This window comes from Anser anser (assembly GCF_964211835.1).
Source record: "Anser anser genome assembly, chromosome: 3".
NCBI classification, from domain to species: Eukaryota; Metazoa; Chordata; class Aves; order Anseriformes; family Anatidae; genus Anser; species Anser anser.
In genome coordinates this window covers 67,912,717-67,928,591 of record NC_139722.1, presented here as the reverse complement: position 1 = coordinate 67,928,591, position 15,875 = coordinate 67,912,717, and the positions used below count along the sequence as shown (strand labels likewise).

General features: G+C 38.9%; 1 protein-coding gene across 5 annotated transcripts in view; it reads right to left on the bottom strand.

Annotated features, from left to right (window-relative positions):
- CNKSR3 (CNKSR family member 3) overlaps positions 1–15,875 on the bottom strand; it is a 58,292-nt gene that overhangs the window by 11,932 nt on the left and 30,485 nt on the right. For 4 of the 5 annotated variants that reach the window (XM_083830970.1, XM_083830972.1, XM_083830973.1 and 1 more), the window contains 6 exons: positions 14,288–14,451; positions 7,528–7,730; positions 5,999–6,086; positions 3,407–3,448; positions 1,406–1,525; positions 87–146 (listed from right to left, as the gene is read on the bottom strand). In XM_083830970.1, coding sequence (XP_083687096.1) covers positions 87–146; positions 1,406–1,525; positions 3,407–3,448; positions 5,999–6,086; positions 7,528–7,730; positions 14,288–14,451 — 677 coding nt within the window. The remainder of the gene's footprint in view (positions 1–86; positions 147–1,405; positions 1,526–3,406; positions 3,449–5,998; positions 6,087–7,527; positions 7,731–14,287; positions 14,452–15,875) is intronic. The other variant, XM_083830974.1, reaches the window with a different exon arrangement.

Sequence of the window (15,875 nt, the reverse complement as noted above, 5' to 3'; positions counted from 1 at the left end):
ACAGGAAAAAGCAGTGGAAAAAAAAGTCAGACTAAATCAAAGCTACATTCAGATAGTCTGAGTTAATCTACATTTACTTCACTTACATTTTCTGTAGTGCCAGTAATTACATGTAATCCATCATAAGTTGATTTGATGTACATTCCCTAAATATAAGTAGAAAATGAAAAACATGTTCAAAGGTAAAACAACACTGTAACATATTTGATTAAATAAGTGTTGGCAACAGATTCAAAACATCATTGACACTTAAAGATTCACACATTTTCCCTAGAAAACTGTGCAATCCAATATCACTAATACCACAACATTCTCAACCTCTTCACAGATGACTTTTACTGTAATTATAGTATTTTTAATTACTTAGAAAAACTAACACATGGAACGCAATTCAGAAATACTGTTTGGATGGTAACACCAAATGCTGCCAGTTTTGCTTTTTTTTTTTTTTTTTTTTACTAGTCTTTGGCCTTGAACTAAACTTTATTTCTTTACTGCTCTGTCTACACTAGAGAACTGCAAGCTTGACTAAATAGCCACTAGCTCTCTCCATACAAAGCACACTTACACAGGTGGGCTACAAATATCGTACATCTGTTCTTTTACAATTTCTCTTGGCAAGTCAAAATACAAACTACCTTGTAAACACAATGCTGACATAAGCAATAAAAGCCCTGGCAGAACTAAGTATTTCTGACTGTTTGTTAATGCTGAGTGTAAATACAAGAATAAACACAGATGAAATTGGCGTTGACCATATGGAAAAAGTATAATTCACCTACAGGCTATTAACTAATAATTACATACATTTCCGCACAGGAGGTGACCAGTACATTGGTTTCACCACTTATAAACAAAACCACATCTCTTTACTATTCCCACCTACACCTGTTGTTAAAAGTACTCACATTGAGCTCTACAGAACTTGAGTGTTATTCAGGGGTCATATGTAGCTTATCTGCCTGAAGTTACCATGCTTGCTTAGAAGTGTAGGAAAACACACAAAGATGTGGGTTTTTTTGCCCGGTCCTCTCCAGCTAACTTCCTTTCCAGCTTGCCTGTTAGTACTCGGTTCTGTGAACCTGCCTCCTCATTGCTGGCAGAGTGCAAGCTTCAAGGTAGCTTAAGCAATAAGAGAGTTCCTCATAGTTTCACAAATTCATGACTGATTCAGTCAAATCCACCGGCCTAGGTAAAAATATGTATCACAGTCAGACTGTAAAACTTCCTTTAGGTGTTCATCTCTCTGGTCTTTTCATGGAGGAATACGAATGCACTTAGGAATTTAAATTGCCTCCAACTCTGACATGAGTATTTCCCAGCCAGAAAATCCAACAAGATTTCAAATTCAGTTTTCATAACCAGTACTCAGCTAAGTGGAATACACTTAATGAACTGTTCTTACCAGACCTTCCCCAGGTTTAATGTTGGTTAAATGAACCTCCTCCAGACACGCACACTGGCTCATCAATGGATCCGTAGTTGATCGGATGGCTTTATCGCAAATTCCATTTAAAGTCTTGGACTATGAAGAGAACATAAACAGTTACAAAAATTCTCTCCTGACTGCTGCTTCTTTCAGTTTTTTTTCCTTTGGAAAGGAAATTAGTTCTAAAACTTGGTCCACTAATAAAGCATAGTCAAGAATTACCAAAACAGAAGACTGAGATTAATTTGCACAGATCTAACCTGTAGCATGTTTATCTCCCTAGAGTAACCTAGTACAGATGATCTGCTTCCATTAGTGCCACCTCATCATCACTAACAGATGCCAGTACACCCTCTGTTTAAAAAGAAAATAAACACATAAAATGCTGAAAAATGGGGTTCATGTTCATTCATTTTTAACAAAAGTTAACCTATTAAAATAATGAAACACTTTCACAATTCCTTGTGCAAACAATCGACCATTTTTCATATTGTTCTTTATTTCTGCTATAAAAATAAAATTAGCCATGGCAAGGTGGCTATTTAAAAAAAAAGGTGCAGGCCACTGACTTATCTATGCAAGGCTTTACAGAAGGTAGGACATCTAGCATTTCAGTGTTTCAGCATTACTTCTCTCCACCATGCCTCTGAGCTGACCTCTTCTGGAATGCTTATGCAGGCAAGGTTCATATTTCCTTTTGACCAAAACATAATTGATCTGAAGCCAACATTGTAACTAAAGGCAAACTCTGACCTTGTGCATGTCAGAAAGGCAGAATGCCTTTGTCTTTTACAACTTTTAAGTAACAGAATAGCTAATTAATCATTAAAAATATCATAGAAAGTGTGCACCCTCCCTGCACACTCATGAATTTCTCTAATGCCCCACATTGTGTTTTGAGTATCATTGTTAGTTGAGGCAGTGCTGAAACTCTAAGTAGGTTACAGAAGCTTAAAGGAGAGAAGGGAGGATTAGTACATAGAACAGTAGTTATTTGTACAGTTTAGGAACCAGCAAGGTAAACCACCTTTCACAGGGGGGTTTGAATCCTTCAGTCAAAGCAGACATAAGAAATTAAGGTGGAAGGAGCTACCTTGTAAGAAGACAGTTCTTTGGAATTACAATGGTCTCTGGAAACAATAGTTCCAACATTTTTTGTTTTGTTTTACATCGGATTTATAGAACAGCAATAAAATAAATCAAAACAATGCTTAAGTGTGAATACGAGGAACTGGTCAAACAAGGGAATTCCAAACAACAATACCCACTCCAGAGTGGGTGTGCATAAACGGAAGAAGAAAGAAGCAAAAAACTCCCTTTTACGTGGTCTCATTATTTACAGACAAAGTTATTTTTAGTTATTGTGCTACTAAATTCCTAAGCATCCATGAGCTAGCGGAAGGCCTTATCAAAGAGCACAGCCTGGTTCATGTCAAAAGCAGGAAGCGATGATTAACTGTTAGAAAATATAAAAAGCATTCCATTACGTTCCTCATGTGGTCACAAGGCTGCTTCAAATCATTTTGAAAAATCCAATCTTTCAAGCTCAAGTACATTTAGACAAAACCTCAGTTCTGTTGCAAAGCAGTTCTTTTACATGAAGAAGCTTAATAAGGCATAGTATCTATTAAGGCGCTAAGCATCTCATGATGCACATCACAGGCATAATTGGTTTATTTAGCCTATTCTACAGTACTACCCCTTCCCTCTAGAATTTGTGGTCCAAGTTCTCTTGAAGAATAACTATGCAATGAAACTTTAAATACTTGACTTAGTGCTATTACACACACTATCAATCTAGTCACAAATTTCATTGATTTCCTCTACAGTAAAGAGTATTATTAAAATGGCCCATAAGAACATTTCATTTGCATGATTTGCTGGGCTTGGAAAGCTGTTGTCAGTACAATTGGTGCAGAAACCACTAAACTAAACGTGACAGCAAGCTGCTGAGTTTCAGTAGAAATGTGTACTTACTACAGTCTGAACTTTATCTTCCATGTCAGCGACAGTGCAGTCCTGAAAACAAAACAAGAACAAAAACAATATGTTAACCATAAATACGTAAACACATCATCTACAAAAACTCTGCAGAACTGCCACCTTAACCTTGAACTGAAATAGAGTTATTCATGCTGCAGGGATTAATCAGATTAATTTCATCCAGTAGGGCTCAAATGTACTGTTAAACAACTATTTTCTGGGCCTTGTAAAAAAGCAATAATAAACCTTTAAAACTAAGAACACGGGATTCAATTACAGCAGCAGACTCTTCCAGAAAGGCAGAACCCTGCACAATAAAACTAGCCTCTCAGAAGGCACACAAACTTGCCTTCACGCTGCTGAACACTGATTCATGCATTCCCCTGTTCTAGCCGTCAAACAGTTATAAAACAGATTGTTACAAATGGCATGAAAAGCAATTTTTAAAAACATGCTACTGATTACATTCATGAGGGCCACAGGACTGCATACAAAGCATTATTTACACAGCCTAGGTACAAGTCTTTGAACTGAAACAAGTTCATGTAACAGGCTACAGAAGTCTTCATTGTTTTCTGCAAGAACGGCTGAACTAGAGAATGGTATTAGACTCTCAGATTAAAAAGTAAAAACAGCAAGTAAATAAAGCAACGATTTAAAACAATCTTAAATTCTAAGATATTTGTTACTCACATCTCACTGTGCATAGCTAGCACATAATGTCCAAAAGATGCATTCAGGAGCTGTGAACTGAAGCCATTGCGTATTTTTGTTCGTCTTCAACAGTTTCATTCCTTCCTAGCTCTTTTCTGTGCTTTTTAAGATACAAGTCCAAAAAAGCACACAATCCTCCAAATATGAAGGTACCAGAGATATATAAAATAGCCCACCTATGTTATCTTTTATGTTTTCATAGTAACTCTTAACACCCTATTCACTGTTCTGATGATCACTGAGGACTGAGGTCACTTTTTTTTTTTTAACAACCTGTCACCAAAAGCTTCAAGATCTTTCCTGAATGATACTACCAAATGTAGACTCTAGCATTGTGCATCAGCATCATTTTTCTGTTACATACATCTGCACTCCTATATGCTATTACTCTATAAACTCTAATACATCCCTATACTCTATTTCGTAATAAGAAAGGCTTTTGACATCTAAAAAACTCACCTAAAATTTCATCTTACTCTCTCTCTTCTCCACATGGCAGCGAACTTTTTCAGATCATACTAACACATCTTCAATGTCCCAGTGCAAAATAGGATTGATTCTTCACTACTAATGTGTTTTGTTTTTTTCCTTATACATACCGATTGCAGTCTTTATTATAGCTCCTATTAAATTGGCAGAGAGGTACTCTGACATTAAAAGGCTTGGGCTGTATTTGCCAACTTCCATTCTCCTGCCATCAAAGGCTGATTTAACTGACAGATTAGACACCATTTTTAGTAGTTTAATTAATACAGCTCAGCAATCTCATATCTCAGTTCCTGTAGCACTCTTGGGTGAACACCATCTGCTGCTAGAAATGCTTACTGTTCTACTTCACAATCTGCAGATCTGTATCTGTAAATCACTAACTTGCTACAACTGCACACACAGTGCCCAAACAAGAAGGACATCGAGCAGTAAGCCAAACTTGTGTACTTTTGAAGGTATAATATCCAGATGCTCTTCTTTTACAGATAAAATTGGGTGTCATCACAGCTTGACATCTCACAGGACTTGGGCAGCATCCTCCCCAAAATGGAGAGGGAATCACGAATTTCGCAGGACATGGTTCTGCAGAGTTCTAACAACATACAGCCACAGACTACACAACTACAAGCAAATTTTGCGGAAGCTAAAGTTTGTGTGTAATGCTTCACAGTCAAAGCAGTGGCATACTGTCAGAACAGTTTAGAAGACAGGCAATATTATTCAGAGAATCAAATGATGTAATTTACCAAGACTTCCACAGTTGCTAAGCATCGTTTTAGCTATTACCAATGTAAGTGCTCACCCCACAGCTGATAAATAGAAAGTTTTGAAACAAAACACTGCCATCTCATGCTACTGTCAGCAGAAGCCTGACTAGAGGAATTGGCATCATAAAGGTAGCAGTTCCTTTTGTTATATGGAGCATTTCCCATCTGATGGCTAAAATACTATGTATGGGACAACAAGACCCAAGAAGTCTTCATGGGTGGGCATATTAGCTAATGTAGTATACTTTATTACATTTTTCACACTGGTAACTTTTTTCAACACATTGTGTGGAACTTGATAATTTTCAAATGCAGACCAACTATTTTAAAAAACTAACCCTACTCCCATTAAAGCTCAAGAAAACTTGAGTAGCTTTTAAATGGTAGTCACTTATAACAAAATCAACAATAGCAAAATTGGAAATTAACAAAACAAACCATCTCAGAAAAATGGACAACAAACTGACCTTCATAGACTTCTTCAAGCTTTGAAAAAAGATCACAGTTCCACACCTGCCTTCCAATTAGCACTCAGCACACAGCAAACACGTTACTTCCCCAAACACCCACTTTCCTTCCCTTTTGGAAAGCAAAGAGGAAAAAAAAATCAGCTGACCTTCTGAACAGTAGTAGTGAGATCCAAGCATAACTGAATGATTCTGTTCTTCATTGATGAGAAGTCAGCAATACCAGTAAATGGGGTCCTGTAACAAGAGAAAATTCTTCTTAGACTGAAGGGACAAGTCTTCTCCTGTCCTACCATAGCATTGAAGAACGGCATATAAGAATCAGAGCTGTAACTCTGACATCCACAGAAGTGCAAGGACAGTTTTATGATATAAATATTCCTGCTTCCGTATTTCCACTTCATCCTTGCACCAAAATAGTGTATGTCTAGCCCTGTGGAGAGCAATTTCAGACATCAAAACCTGTAGAAAGATTTTCAGTCAGTTTTCCAAACTATAGTTGTCTCAGCTGCATGCTCAAGTCAGACCACACTGACTCTGCTGTAGAAATCGCAACCTTTGGTTTGCCAGTGCATAGTTTTCTACCTTCCAGTCTTTGATTACTGAACTCAGACCTGAGAGAATAATGAAGTGAGGGAGTTGAGAGAAAGTTCTATTAAATATATTCTTTTCATTCAGTGAAAAACACTGCACAAAGTTTATCTTGCGCAATAACTTCCTTCTAGAGAAAAAAACGAACACACAAGTTCAGTAAGGCTCAATTTTCTAAGAGACTTATTATGGGTAAGCCAGATTTAGAGCCTACAGAGACTCACCTCAGACACTCCAGACAGCTTAAAGGGTTTGAAAGCTACCCCACTTTGTTTGGAAATGGAAAAGGCAGTTGTCTTGCTGACGGAGAGTTGAAGAAGAAATTTAGGGCAAGGTGCAAGCACCAAGGTGAAAGGAGAGGAGTAGGTGAGAGGCACAAGCTGTTAATGTCACTGCAGGGATATTCAAGAATAAAAGCTCTCCTTGCTGACAGTCCTCATGCAGCTCTCCTTCTAACCTTCCTTCTCAGGAAAGCTGGCAAGGGTCTTGGGACTTCATGTCCATCTATTATCCTGTCCAGCACTACGGCCAGAACACTATCATTTCTGTTGCCTGTTCGCTTCCGCTGCAGCTGTCACAAAACAACTCTAACTCTTGCCAGGAAAATTAAAGAAAAAAAAATATTCTCTCTTCTACTCCTCTCTGTTTTTCAAATCACAGAGCTAAGGCCAAAATTTCAGCAGAACATTAGATTTTTATTATTACTATATATTTATTTAAGGAAAAAAAAAAGGCACCTGCCAATGACAATTGATGTAGCTGGTGAGAAGAGGAGAGGAGGAAGTCATGTATATGTGAAAATCTGGGACTGAAAACAAGTCATTTCCCCTGAACAGGAAAACTCATTACTTTTATAAATACTAGTTTGGATGCAATGTTACTAGTTTCATTGGTTTTGACAGAAATGGAAATGCAAGAGTAGATGTCCTAGGTAATTAAATTTGTCCACCAGAGATCTTCTGGAAAAATAAAAAAAAAAAGGTGACTGAAATCAAGAAGATCTTTACCACAAGCATCTAGAACTTACTGCTATAATGAATTATTTCTCCTTGCAGGGTAAATGAAAATATAAGGCTTTTATTCTTACCTGTCCAACCACGCAAGCAAGGCTTTAGCAGCACCAATAAGCTCTACCACAGAAGTAAGGAATTCATTGGGGGGTTTTCGCGAGGTATTCCCATCATAAGTTGAACTTTTCCTACGGCTGCAGATGTAGTTTTGCAGATTATTGGATGACGCTCGCAGCTTGAGAACCAAGTTCTTCATATTGTCTGTTTCAAGGCCATAGTTCTGCAAGAAATATTATGAAGTTCAATAAGTCTCCCTATCAAGATCCTGCTATTTATTATACCCCACACTCCAAACTCGGACATATTGAAAGGTCTAAGGGTTAACCCTTTAAGTGGGGCGGGGGGGGCAAAAAGGCAAGTTGAGATGTTTAAAAGTGATCTCATCAAGCATAATGTAGTTTACTCAAACATGCAGTTTGAGTAACGGAGCTGTGTTGTTTTTGTTAAAGGAAAATATTTTTTTTCTTTTTTTTTTTTTTTAAAAATGTGATACATAAACAGTGAAGGAACATTTCATTCACAACTACGGATAGTTTAAGCTGGCATGCGATAAAAACATCTACAGGAAGCAAATGTAACTTCATAGTTAGAAGATGGAATAAATATTTCAATCATAAGTTTTCAGTAATGATGTTTCTTGATTATAACAGTGCAATTATTTACAAATTTGAGGACTGCATTAACACTGTGCTTAGTAATTGAATCCACAACATATTTTTCATTCAACACCATTCAAAAGTTTTGAAATGTAACAAATCTGCAAGTCCTGCCTGTAACTTCAAGTTTACAGATTCAAATACAACCGCACCACACTCCATAAGATTAAAATACAATTGTTTGAAGCAAAACATTGATTGTCTCATTCCAAACATGTCAGAAATGCTACACTATATATCTATTCCAAAGGCAACTCACTCAATTTTATAACAAAGATTTTTTTTCTTCTTGCTGTCAGTGTGCAGATGCCATGAGTTACAAGCAATACTGGTTACCGTTTGCTTTCGAGTTATCCTACAAAGGTGGGCATCTTCTGTGGGTATCTTCTGAAAGTTATGCCCCACACAATGCTCAGGTCTTTTAGACTACATTCCTTCTTCCTTTCCCTCAGAAAAACTAAAGCAACTAAAGCAAACCTTAATATCATTCAACTCCAAGCCTCTAGGAGTTCCCAACTTGTCCACCTAGGATCATATCACCACCCAGGCTGGTGGGAAGCTCAGAAGATCTCAGTCCAGCCTCCTGCTCACAAGAGGCTCAGCTGTGAGCTCAGACCAGGTTGCTATGGGCTTCATCCATATGAGCTTAAAAATTTCCAAGATCTGAGACTGCACAGACCTCCTGGGCAACCTGATCCATGGTCTGATTCTCCTCAGAGTGAGAATCTGTTTCTTTAAACCAGCTTGAATCTCATTTCAATTTTTTTAATTTTAGATTAGTTAAGTTGAAAGAGACAAAACACAATCTTTGCTCAAAAATAGGCCAGTGGAAGAAGTTTCAGCTACACAGCTGCCTTTACAATACCCACCACCTCCTATAGAGAACATCCCAATGAAAGCAATTTACACGTTCCCCTCCTTTCCGTGAGGCCTCTTGGCAAGGAAGCATTGTGAAAGTACAGCCAGGAGTAGGGGTCAAGAGGATATATCCAACAACAACAAAAAAAAGACAACAACAACAAAAATGTTGCAACAGCAAAGGATATCCTTAAATTTTCCAGGATCACAGAGAGGGAAAGATTCAGATTAATAAATAATGTTAAAGTACTTGCATACTGTCATTTGTAAACTTTTAATTTTAATGAAAAATACAAGACCATCCTTTAGGTGCATTTCTTGCAACCAGTTTCCCCAACAGTCTCTCATAAGCACATCGCAGCCAAGATGTCCAGTCACTGCACTAAACTTTCCTGCATCTCCCAGAGACTACCTATGGAGGGCACCTTAGACACCTAAACCACCAATTCATGCTCTAGGAAAAGTCATGACTAAAAATTGTGTCTATCTAGAACAACAGAACATTACAGCTCATCAGTACAGGGAACTGAATTCTCCAACTTAAGATCAGCCCGAGGAATGAACTTCTTAAGAACAAATGGTCATCACAACCCAAACCACCTTTGTTCCAAAGGCATGCTGCTGTCCTGACCTGTTTTCTCTAATGCACAGAAAACATTTTGCTCCTTCACCAGATATAGCTTTGCCATAGTGCACATTTTTCTTTTCACTGAAAGAGTGGGAAAACAAACAGTATTAACAGAATTTGTGTACTCTGGCTGTAATTCTATCCCAGTTGACACTATTCTTGACCATCTCACACAATCACCTATTTCTACTCCTTCGCTTGCAGTGCCACTCTTGCTTGCCCACTCTGTTGGATTGTTGGTTTGAGGAACCAAACCGTTTAAAAAAATATTCCCTTTTTTATTGTAGGGTGTTCTCAGCTGGTTTAGTTCCCTGAGGTAACTCACCTCAGGGTCATTTGAGTGCAAGCACAAAGAATCAATAACCAGAGCTGGGGGGGAGCACCTGACTTAAATTAATTTAAATTGTCACGGAGCTGGAGCCTCAATTCAGGACAGATAGGAATGCTGATAGTGTGGGCAGCACACCAAAAAGCCCATGAGCCCTCAAAGTGACACACGCTTCTAGTGAAAAAACTCAGCAGGCTTTTCTGAAGCATTCTACAGAACTGAGGTTATAATATCTAACAGATTATGACTTAAGCAACCAGAAAGTTTTAGACGTTGCTCACGAACCACAGAACACCTTACATTTTCTTATCGCTTCAGAGTGAAAATATCAAAGTTACTTTCATCAAAACAGCGGCTGAAGCCAGCGGTCAAGAACACCTCATGTCAAACATTCCCAGCTCATTACTCATTAACCTGGGCAGCCCCACACAGCACTAGAGCAAGAGAGAGCGTGCACGTGTGCATGAGAGGGCATGCGCACAAAAGCGCACTCTTTCCAAACTCCATTACGCTTAATGAGAAATAGTACACTGACCAAATAATTGCTCAAGGTCAGGCTGCTGAAATAAAAGAAAAAATAAAGCGTGGTTAACCGAAGTCAAAAGAGCACAGGAGTCGTGTCTCAGCTTGACTCGGGCCGATCTAGAGCTCGGCTATTGCCAAGGGGCACTATCACCTTCCCTTTCACAGCCATCCTCACATGCTGCAGTGTGAACAGCTGGCTCTGCTGGCTTATCCAACTGAAAACTAGCTCTGTGAAAAGAAATGAATAAAAATGGACTGAACACCTGTTCAACAGCAGATTCAACTCAGTGTATGCCTACATAAGCACTGGACTTAACCCAAGGTTACAGCCACCATTCTTGCTCTCTCGCTTTTAACAAAAATGTTTCCTAGAGAATCCTCCCGAGCCCCAAACTTCTTAATAAAAATTGAAGTTGAGACCTCTAGAAAATTGTAATCTTTTCAGCTGATGCATAGGTGTGGTGCTTTCGATAAGAAATAACCACATGAGTCTTCAGGTATGTAAACTATTCAGCTTGGGATTTAAAGGGCAATTGTACTTTCCAGGTCAAGTTTGCAACACCTTTTATAAGGATGACAGCAGTAAGATCTCTATAAAAATGCTATCCTGGAGTTACTTGGTACAACGACCTTGTTGTACAAGGTTATATTTTGCTGCACTGCTAATGTGCTGGCATAACATTACTACTAGTAATATATATATATATATATATATATTTTTTTTTAATTGCTTAAAACTGAACTCTTCATTCTAACCTCAGGAAAAGTCAGCTGCTTTTTCGTTTCCGAACTCTACCATCATACAGCTTAGTTAAAGATTCAGAAATCTAATCCAAAGAATACATTAGAAGTGAATCTGTTCTCATATAATTTCCTGTTAATGCCTGCATTATTTTATATTTATTAAGCCCAAACAGGCAAGTCTACTCAACAGGGAATGATGAGTAAGCACTCAGATTCATCACCATTCTATATGGTTTTGGTCCTACATATTTGACTGGGAAAGCTTATTTTCTGGATCCTTGCCCCTGCTGTTGTGGTTTTGCATGAGTTTAAAAAGCACATTTATGTATACTTGTTGCCCTTTCCCAAAACACTTCAGTCAACTAAGAAGTATCTTCCTCCCATCCCTTTTCTCACCCAAGCAAATACTGTCATCCAGAAAAGATGGAGGTACACAAGTTGGTGTGTTTGTGGTTTTCTTTGTTTATTCCACCCACCCATTCCCTCCAGGGAATTCAGTTTCTTTGATATGTCCTCTAAATTCCCTAAATAAGATTTTTCTGAACAGGTGTTGAAGACGCTGTTGCATCAGCTCAAGAGCAACAGAAATGCATGTTCACAAGAAACCTTCACCTTTTATCCTTTCTTAATGCCTCTTCAGTTGCTGCTTTGTTGCATATGTTGCTGCTAAGGTGACATCAGGAAACACTGCCTAACAACCAAAACAGCAAAGGAAAATTCACTTTTCTTTTAGCTATATTAATTCTGGAGTTTGTTTACCGCAGCAGTAGACATCGTATCTTCCAGACATTTTCAGTTTGACAGCGTAGAATTCATGCGCAAGACGGCCCTATCCCTACAAAAATCTAAGAAAAAGTATTTTTGGTGTCATTTCTCAAGGAACATACTACCTTCACACTGTATTTTTTCTCCATTAGCCTAACAAGGCGGGAAAGTTCTGTAAAACAAATGCTTGAAAAGAATTACCGCAAGAGAAAGACGCTCCAAAGACAGCTACTTCACTGCCTTTGGAGACTCGAGTGTTCTTGCAGTGTGAGGGAACCAAAGCATCAATCTGAAGGAAGGTCAGCTGGAAACCCGCCAAGGCAAAACTAGACAAAGGGGTAAATTCTTCTCAAGAACTCCGGGACTGGGGAACCTCCGAAACAACACAGAATTTCTACCTATTGCCAAGAACAACAACTTGCAAAGCCTGACCTCAGGCCAGCCCAGTCAATGCCACATATCCACAGTATGAGTTAAAAGCGTAGTGGAAAAGTCACAAAAGGCAGGTTCTTCGTAATGCCTTTGCTTCTTAATTCAAGTTCCCAAAAATTAGGGAATCGTCATCACATGTATGCAGACAAAAAAGAAAGCACTAGATCATAGCAGTACCTCAACCCATTTTCAAAGAACTAGTACAGGTGGAACAGAGAAATCTCTGTACTCTCACACAGAAAGAAAACAGACCAACAAGGAAAACTGGCTGTCACCAGAATCCAAGACACACCACCCTCTTGGAAACAAAAATCAACACTGGACTTTCCACCACTATCCCAAAAACTTCAGGGAAGGGGCACGCAGAAGGTGAGAAAGGGCATAGATAAAATACAGGAATTCTTCCTCCACTTCTTAAAAGGGAAGAAGGACATTTTGGCTACGCTATGTGAACTCTGTCTAATGCATTAACTTGAACTGCATTTCACAAAGGATTTCCAGAAACGACTTTGAGGTCAAAACTTTTGTCTACAAAGGAAATTAGAAGGAAATTGTAGGAGATAAAACACAGCTTTAGGTTCTGGCGGTCATCCAGCTTTGTTCATTTTATTCTAATATTTTAAGAAGTAAGGAAAAAAAGTGCCTTCGGGGGCTGCCGCATCCAGTACTTTAGTCAAGACTGTATACAGTACACAGTACATTTACTAACTCGTCAGACCCCTCACTTGTCCAAGAGATTATCCCCTCCCACATGAACTGGATTTCAGGCTAATTCAGTTCCTCTATTAGATTTTCACCTTACAAGTTAAAAAAGGTGCTATATCAAATACTGAAACAAACAAAAAAGTTCTGCAAATGTAAGAGCAACTCTTTGGGAGTTTTCTTGAAACACTTCCCAAGAGTTTCAGATTATAAACAGCTATTTTATCAAACACATTTCTTTGAGCCTGGACTAAGCAATTTGTTCCTGATTACGGAGGACAAACAACCCCGGTAGCACCTCCCTGCAGCCAATAAAGCACGTGCCACACGGGCCATAAAGACTCTCCATTTTAAGAAGAGTATGCTGTGTGCTGCGAGCCTTGCCTAATGAACAGAAGGCAGGCCAGCACTGGCCGAGGAATCGCAGGGCACCCTCTCCCAGCCCTCACGGCTGATCTCATTGTGTATAACTCTGGTGCTTGCTCACTGCATTACATCAAACACGTCTTCAAGACCGTGTCCAAAGTATGGCTTTTAAATAAATCCTGCACTGATGATGCTGCACAGCAAAACAATCTGAAATATATTAATTATTTTTGGAGTATGTTGCTTTAAAAGCATCTGCGCTTTCAGGGTAAAACAGAGGAACAACTTATGATCTGAATCCCATGAGTTGAACTCACACTGTAACTGAGTAATCAAAACATTCCTTATTTTAAGAACATCTTCGTTTTGTATGGAGACTGCAAAAATTTTGCTCTCAACTCATTTCAGCTGATGTGAGGAGCCATTAACAGCTGTCATTTCATTCCACCCTCTACAACAAATTCACCCTACTCAGTAGCAATTTTAATCACTGTTTAATCACTAACAGGACCCACATGACCTAAAAACGCAGCTCAGCCAACACATCTCTTTAGAAGTGCAACTGAATCAGCACTGCCTCTTATCAGGAAAATGTTAAAGAGTTATTTACGCAAAGTTTGCGAGAATTAAACAAATTCTTACAGTTTTCTTTTACTATGATGTGCAACAGAAAGCAAGTGTGAGAGGTATTCTGATTTCATTAGATTTGCCTTTGATATTCAGAAGAAAAGCACTTTAAGAAATTGTGTGTGTCTGTTCACCACTTAACTAACCAGTGCACACAGGAGATCCACAGCTTCTAAAACCAGTTCTTGGTGTCCAATCCGTGTGATACCCAAATCTTCAAGATCCTGGTGAGAGATCTGTAACAGCTGTTCACCATTTATCTTCTCCCGTTCAAACTTATGGACATACTGCTGCAGGCAATCATCCAGGCCTAACAAAGCACAAGAGAGAGAAAGAGTGTGAAGGGGACGTGATTACACTTGCTGTGTTTTCTTTCCCTTCCCCACCCCATTAAAAAAAAATACAAACGGTGCAAACAGAACTGCAGACAATATGTGGTGCCAAACCATGAAAGAAATGAAAGAAACTTGCAGTGAGACTGAAGATTGGAAGTTGTACCACAACAGCGCAGCAATGGAGAGTTCAGGTTTTGTGGATGTTGGGGTCACCTGAGTCAAGGCGCAACCCATTTTGCTCTTTGTGGATCGGGATGAGGCAAGAACATCCCTTTGGTGTCAGCACACGCAAAGCTATCACGAGAAGTGCATAGACAGACTCAGCTCTCACAGTTACCCAAAACCCTGAAGAGCAACCACAACAACAACAAGAAATAACCGACCAAAATAAGTACAAGGCAAGGAAAGAGCTTGCCCAGAGCCCTAGCAAACAAAAAAGAGTAAAACCCCACAGTCCCCCATCCACTTAAATATAAAAGGGCTGAACGATGAGAGGAAAATGGAACAATCAAAGGCAAAGCAATCAAAATGATGTTTGGCTCAGGTCTCATTACTCCCTTGATTTATGAGCCCCTACAGCTTCCTGAATCAGCCGTTCTCGCCCCCTTGATAAGTTAGCAGCATACATCAGCAAGAAACCTAACTTATTTTTATAGTAACAAAGTATTTTTAAAACATTTTAGAGCATTTGTCTGTCACACCAATATACTTGCTTTAAATTATGACTATATGATCCCATTTTCTAAAGTATCTTTTCCCCTCTTTTGTTGCTTAAACTGATTAGAGAAAGGATTTTTCTCTTTCATTTGCTTAATTAAACTTTGTGTTAAGCCCATTTTCTTCTGCTCATTTTGTCTGTTCTTAAATATCTTGTGGGCAGCACAAGCAGGAAACATTTGAAAGCACAGGAGAAAACATTTGGATGGATGTATTATTTGAAAGATGCAATGCCCTTGATGTCCTATTCCACTACAACATATTAGCTAGAGCAAAAGGAACAGATTCAATTAGATTTGCTTTGTAGCAGTAACTCACATTCACTGAAAATAGTTGACACAAACAAAATTCAGATTACATACTTGGCATCTACTTTGTAGCATCCACAATAGCTATGCTGTTTGACAGTTCAGTTTTAAACATTTGAACTTGTCAGTGTAGAAAGGATGTTTATCCATTATGTTGGCTCACAAGGAAGCCACGGAGATGGACAGGATGTTGCCTGCTGCAGATGAGAAACACCAACAGCCCCCTGAACTACACAGAAACTGAGGACAGCGGACAAGCACTCAGTTCAAGTCGTCAAGCTGCAGTAGCAGCCTGGAAAAGAAGCACTCCCGGCACATGCCAAGAAAACCATCCAGACAAATCACCCGGGGGGGCTCCAGGACTCACACGATAC